At 41.8% G+C, this 7,114-nt stretch overlaps 1 protein-coding gene across 2 annotated transcripts in view; it reads left to right on the top strand.

The window, feature by feature from the left end:
• The window catches only part of LOC110488159 (ubiquitin-conjugating enzyme E2 E2-like), an 81,592-nt gene extending 75,404 nt beyond the window's left edge, over window positions 1-6,188 (top strand). For both annotated transcript variants that reach the window (XM_036971431.1, XM_036971430.1), the window contains exons 5-6: window positions 742-889; window positions 4,983-6,188. In XM_036971431.1, coding sequence (XP_036827326.1) covers window positions 742-889; window positions 4,983-5,080 — 246 coding nt within the window. In that variant the 3' untranslated portion in view covers window positions 5,081-6,188. The remainder of the gene's footprint in view (window positions 1-741; window positions 890-4,982) is intronic.
• Window positions 6,189-7,114: the final 926 nt, after the last annotated feature.

The raw sequence follows: 7,114 nt of genomic DNA, 5'->3' as shown, positions 1-7,114 counted from the left end.
CTTCCTTTCATTGTCTCTCTCTCTCTCCATCTGTCTCTTCCTTTCCTTGTCTCTCTCTTTCCTCTGCTGACTGAGGATGAACGGAAACATATCTGCTGCTCTGAGAGCCAGGCCTCCCGCTGGGTTTAGGCTGTGAACAGGGCTGCAGACATACATACATACATACAGGCAGACAGGCAGACAGACAGACAGACAGACAGACAGACAGACAGACAGACAGACAGACAGACACACACTCCTATAGCTGCTGTCTGAGAACAAGGTACACAAACACCACAGACTAGACTAGCAGATCCACCCACTCCACACCTTGGGATAGCCTGGGAGCACAGTTATGGAGCACAGTTTCCACAAGCAGGCCAGCATGGTTAGTCACTCATGAAGTGATTGAGAGAGAATGAGTCAGCTAGGGAGATTGTGATTGAGTCAAAGGGTGCGTCTCCAATGTCACTCCCACTCTGATCCCTCCACTGTTCAGGCAGGCAGCCCGGAGGTCAGAGGTGGCTCCCTAATGATGTTTAGTCTCTTGTCTTCCTAATGTTTCGCTCCTCTTCTTCTGTGTTACTGGCACAAAGAGATGCTCAGCTCCCGAAGGACTGGAAAAAGCACATAAACCACAGGGTGCATTGATCTAGAGAAACTTTGTTGTATCCTAGGTGACGTTCCGTATCAGGATTTACCAGTGTAACATCAATGACAGTCGGGTGTATTGATTTCTAGAGAAACGTTGTTGTTTCCTAGGTGACATTCCGTACCAGGATCTACCACTGTAACATCAACAGTCAGGGTGTGATCTGTCTGGACATCCTGAAGGACAACTGGAGCCCCGCCCTCACCATCTCCAAGGTGCTGCTGTCCATCTGCTCCCTGCTCACTGACTGCAACCCTGGTGAGTGACACCCCTATCACCCATTCAGAGAGAGAGAGATTCTCTCTGAAAAATCAAAAAATAATCCTTTGCAGTATCATCAACAGCAGACTCCAAAATTTCCTCAGTGAAAACAATGTCCTGAGCAAATGTTAAATTGTCTTCTGACCAAAATACAGTACGACAGACCATGTATACACCCTGCACACCGTTATTGACAAACAATCAAAACAAAACCAAAGCAGTCTTTTCATGCTTTGTTGATTTCAAAAAAGCTTTTGACTCAATGTGGCATGAGGGTCTGCTATGCAAATCGATGGAAATCTGTGTAGGAGGGGGGGGAAACATGTACAAAAGCAACAAGTGTGCAGTTAAAATGGGCAATAAACATACAGACTTCTTTCCTTCGGGCCGTGGGGTGACACAGTACAGTGAACTCCAAAAGTATTGGGACAGTAACTTATTATTTTGTGACCAATATAAATGAATGGTAAATAGTGTATTGTGTCATTTTGGAGTCAATTTTATTGTAAATAAGAATAGAATGTGTCTGAACACTTCTAATTAATGTGGATGCTACCATGATTATGAATAATCCTGAATGAATTGTGATGAGTGAGAAAGTTACACGCACAAATATGTCATTTCTTTTTTTTCAATTTAAAGTTTTATTACGTTTTCTTGTTTTTCAATCAACCAACAAAACACATTCCACATTCACAGATGTGACAGGCTTTAAAAAAATAAAAAATAAAAAAATAATAATACTTTTGAAAAAATAAAAATACAATTAAAATGAATGATAAAGTCAAATAAAAGCATTTATTTTTCTTAATCTATATATTTTCCTTGGTACATATATATATATATATATATATATACATACATACATACACACACACATACGTACGTACATACATACGCACATATACATACACACACACACACCTACGCACACGTACTCAAAAACTAAATTTAAATAAAAACACACAAAAAAAAAAAAAAAAAAACATATAACACTTGCAGCAGCACTGTCAAGGTTCTTATCAGCTTTTTCAAGCATTCGCTGAGACGACGGGCCAATAATTTGTTTTTAGGTTTTACAGTACCTTACACAACATGTATCTGCGCATTTCCCTAGTCACCCCGTTCACTCTGTCCAGTTTGAAATATAGTTGAATAGTGGAGACCAGAGTCTTATCAAACTTGGGCTGTCTCTTGTGGAGGTCATAAGTGAGCTTTTCAAGAGGAAGAAAGTCAACAATCTGGTCAATCCACATTTTAAATGTAGGAGGGGTATTAGAGGCCCACAATAGAATAATACATTTCTTAGCAAAGTATGTAATAGTCATAAGCAAATTTTCTCTGTCAGGATCAAGAACAAAGTCCTGCTGGGCATTATTAAGAAGATAGATACACGGGGTCATATCAAACTGTACATCTAGTATTTTCTGTGCAGCAGTATGTAGATTGCCAGAATCTGGCAATCTCCCTACAGCTCCAAAATACATGCATATAGGTTCCACTTTCAGAGGTACATCTTTTACAGTTAGGAGACATATCTGTTTTCATTCTATGGAGTCTCAAAGGAGTATAATAAAATTTGTACAAAAATTTGTAATTAGATTCTTTCATTTTTACACTGGTAGAGGAGCAGTATACCCTGTCGCAAACCTCCGCCCATAACTCATCACTGATAGTCAGACCAAGGTCCTTTTCCCAGATTATTTTCAAAGGAGTAAAGGAGGAGCTTCCTTTCTCAGAAAGGAGTCTATAGATGTAAGATATTTTGCCTTTAATGGATTGTGCTGTGACAAGAAGGGTTTCAACTTCATTCAACAAATATGTCATTTCTAAACGTTTCACCCGATATGGATGAACATACTCTCAAATGAAAGCTGACAGTCTACACTTTAACCTCATAGTCATTGTATCATTTCAAATCCAAAGTTCTGGAGTACAGGGCCAAAACAACAACAAAAAATGTCACTGTTCCAAATCTTTTGGAGCTCACTTTATATCAATGAATTAGCGAGGGCACTAGAACAGTCTGCAGCACCCGGCCTCACCCTACTAGACTCTGAAATCTATTGGCTACTGTTTGCAGATGAACTGGTGCTTCTGTCCCCAACCAAAGAGGGCCTACAGCAGCACCTAGATGTTCTACACAGATTCTGTCAGACTTGGGGCCTGACAGTGAATCTCAGTAAGAACAACATAATGGTGTTCCATAAAAGGTCCAGTAGCCAGGACAACAAATACATATTCTGTCTAGACACTGTTGCCCTAGAGCACACAAAGAACTATACCTACCTCGGCCTAAACATCAACACCACAGGTAACTTGCACAAGGCTGTAAACGACCCTAGATACAAGGCAAGAAGGGCCTTCTACGCAATCAAAAGGAACATAAAACTCAACATCCCAATTAGGATCTGGCTGAAAATACTTCAATCAGTTATAGAGGCCATTGCCTTCTATGGTTGTGAGGTCTGGGGTCCGTTCACCAACAAAGAATGTACACAATGGGACAAACACCCAATTGAGACTGTATGCAGAATTCTGCAAAAATGTACTTTTTATACAATGCAAAACCCCAAACAATGCATGCAGAGCATAATTAGGACTATACTCGCTAGTTATCAAAATCCAGAAAAGAGCTGTTAAATTCTACAGTTCCCTAAAAGGATGTGATACCCACACATTCCACCACAAACCCTCACCTACGGAGAGATGAACCTAGAGAAGAGTCCCCTCAGCCAGCTGGTTCTGGGGCTCTGTTCACAAACACAAACAGACCCCACAGAACCCTAGGACAGCAACACAATTAGACCCAACCAAATTATGAGAAAGCAAAAAGAAAACAATTTTACACACAGGAAAGAATCAACCAGAAAACAGAGCAAATTGTAATGATATCTGGCCCTAAAAAGAGAATACACAGTTGCAGAATTTCTGACCACTGTTACTGACCCCAAATTAAGAAAATGCTTGACTACGTACAGACTCAGTGAGCATAGCCTTGCTATTTAGAGAAGCTGCCATAGGCAGAGAAGACGGGCTATGTGCCCTCTGCCCACAAAATGAGGTGGAAACTGAGCTGCACTTCCTAACCTCCTGCTAAATGTATGACCACATTAAAGATGCATATTTCCCACAGACCACACAGACCCACAAAATGTTACATGTACACATAATATAGATAAAACAATAATGGAATCCTTTAAAAATATAATAACAAGGCAGTCGCTCAACCCTTCTCATAATCAGTCTGGTCATTATTTATCCCCCAGGCCCCTCCCCCCAGGCTCCCTCCCACACTGCATAGTGGGTTTGGCGCTGTCGCTGTGGACCGACCATGAGTCTAAATGCCCTTCCCACTGCCTCCCCGCGACCAACTCCCCCTCCTGCCCTTCTCTCCCCTGAATGTGTCTTTTTTCATGCGGTAGTAGGGGTCTAGAGGATCAATGGGATATTATGGGATATAGTTCATTAAAGAAGGAGAGAGCAGAATGACAATTAACCCTCGCAGGCTTAATAATTGTATATTTCCTGGCTGCCTGAGACGGGGTGCCACAAGGAGACCCTGTACGATGCTCTGCAGCTCTAGTGTGTTTTCACTCCCGACCTGAACCTGGCTCTGCTGAGGCCCCACTGCTGCTTACTCAACTTGCACAAGGAGCTCGGCAGGGTGCCTCTGCCGTTTGAATGATTCTGAGTGTTTCACCTCCCTGAATACACCCCAGGTCAGAGTACTGTGATGATATGCTGTAAAGGGAACCTGTCTCTGTCATCGTGCTTCGCCCTGCTGTCCTGTATTACTAGACAAACCTGCTGTGGACACTTGATTTAGATCTCTAAATGTCATAGAATTATGAAGTATCCTACTTCAGATAAACAAGGCTTGACGACATGGCAAATTAATGGGTTGTTAAATGTGGGTTGTTAAAGGCTATAAAAATCAGAGTTAATGGTATGAAATGTATCTAAGTAGTTGGGGTGACCGTTGGGGTGACCGTTTCTCTGACTGTAGACAAACACCCAATGGATGTGATGAAATGTGATTTAATGGTGGTTAAAATACTCTAATCCATGTTGTTCTCCCTCCTCACAGCTGACCCTCTGGTAGGAAGCATCGCCACCCAGTACACGACCAACAGACCAGAGCACGACAGGATAGCCAAACAGTGGACCAAGAGATACGCCACATAGACGGACATCAAGGAGCTCCACCACCCTTCTCTGACCCACCTCCGCCACCCAAAATCTGTTGAGCACACCCATCCCTCGCCCCTCTGCTCCTAGACTGGTCCCAAATCTGTTTGTGCTGTATAGCCAACTCCTGTGGTCATTGCATGCCAAACAATGAATTATTAATGGCATGTTTGGCATGACAATGACATTTACATTTACATTTGTGTCATTTAGTAGACACCCTTATCCAGAGCGACTTAGTTAGACCATAGTAGTTGGCTATACAGCACAAACAGATTTGGGACAAAGCTACTTGCCCCTCTCTCTGAGCCCCAAATGTGTGGAAGCACCTGACCTGATCCCCCCTCCTCATCACAGGCAGCTGGTGGCACCTTTATTGGGGAGGACGGGCTCATAGTAATGACTGGAACGAGTAAATAGAAATGTATCAAATGCATCAAACCCATGGGTTCCATGTGTGTTAATGCCATTCCATTTACACCATTCCAGATATTATTATAAGCCTTCCTCCCCTCACCAGCCTCCTGTGCTCACACCTTCAGCCCCCCCCCCCCCCACTACCCCTCCTCTGAGAACATGAACTTGATCGCTTCTTTTTTTATATACAAAGAGAATATTGGATTTTTTTCCCCAATACACTGAATGTTGATATGGTCACGAAAAGCTTTAATACTGTTATTCTTGTTGTTGTTATTGTTTGTTGTTGTTATTATTACTACATTGTTTATTGCATTATCATCCTAGGCCCTTTTTATGTGATTGATGAAAAATGCATTCTATTCTAGAGCATTCTAGATACATTCTATTGATACAGTCCATGCTGAGCGTTTTTGTTTAAGAGGTCATCTTCAGTTAGAGCCTGTCTGCAGAATTAGTGTTTACAGATGCAGAGTGGACCTTTTTCTATGATTTAATCACTTGTTGTTATTATTTTTCTGCCCCCAGAAGTTATTGCCATGACAGTAAGTCTGTCTGGATCTGTGTGTAGCTGGTCTTGCTGCTCACCTCCTGTGGTACTAGTCAGCTGGCAGTTGTTTGCTGTACATTTGCCTTGTGAGAATACATACTTATGGAATACTCAATTAAACACTGGTTGTAATGTTAACTCTGGCTTGGCTAATCTGTTGCTAATGTGCTCACTGTTTGTCTTCTTCACTGGGTTAACAGTGGGGAATTTCAATGCATAATCTATAATATTTAATGGTCATTAAAATATTAATATTATACACCCATTTTAGATGATTTATGTTATTTTCTCATGTCACATTTTAAAGCTCCACTGTCAAGAACATTTCCTTTTTATGATCAGTGATGAAAGTTAAAGCTACTGTTTGTTCAAGTTCAAAACTCTCATCTTGTCCTGTGTATTTTCATGAGAAGTTTAAAAGCTCTTTGATAGCTGGCTGGCTGCCTCAAATACAGAGCTCTATTGAAGGATCTGCTGCACGCAGACACACAGAAACACTGAAACACACAAACACAGTTCCCATATACAAATGCCCTTAGAATGAAACTCTGGGTTCTGAGATTCCATTCTGTAATTCTACAATTCTGAGTCCCGACTAGTATAACTAGTTCCTGACATTCCAGTCCCAAAATGTAGCCCCCCCCCCCCCCCCCCCCCCCGCAACTGAATGGAACATCTGGATGCATCCCTTACCTTCTAATATGTTGCAGGTTTTCATGAAAGGATCCAGTCTGCCTGTGGAACAGCACCTGGAATACTGAACCCTGTGCAGCCTTGGCATTCCAAATGAAATGTTTGGTTTTGTGCTTTGTGGAGTCTTGTTTTGTGAAAATGATTTATTAGTTAAGAGTTCATCCATTATTAAATAGGCAGCAATGCTGCTTGTTATTGCTAATTACGACAATGGCCTCTCAGTCATTGTAGGCCTATTCCAATATAAACCAGCACCACATCCTCCCTCTTGCACATGGATTTCTCATCTCTCGCTAGAGAGACTGTTGCAGCATTAGTGGTGAGAAGAGAACTGATCCAGGATGAATTAGTAGAATCTTTGCCTTTTGACA

The sequence above is a fragment of the Oncorhynchus mykiss genome, chromosome 32 (assembly GCF_013265735.2).
Source record: "Oncorhynchus mykiss isolate Arlee chromosome 32, USDA_OmykA_1.1, whole genome shotgun sequence".
Taxonomy (NCBI): Eukaryota; Metazoa; Chordata; class Actinopteri; order Salmoniformes; family Salmonidae; genus Oncorhynchus; species Oncorhynchus mykiss.
The sequence above is the reverse complement of the archived record's forward strand: the minus strand, read 5'-3'. Positions and strand labels throughout refer to the sequence as shown.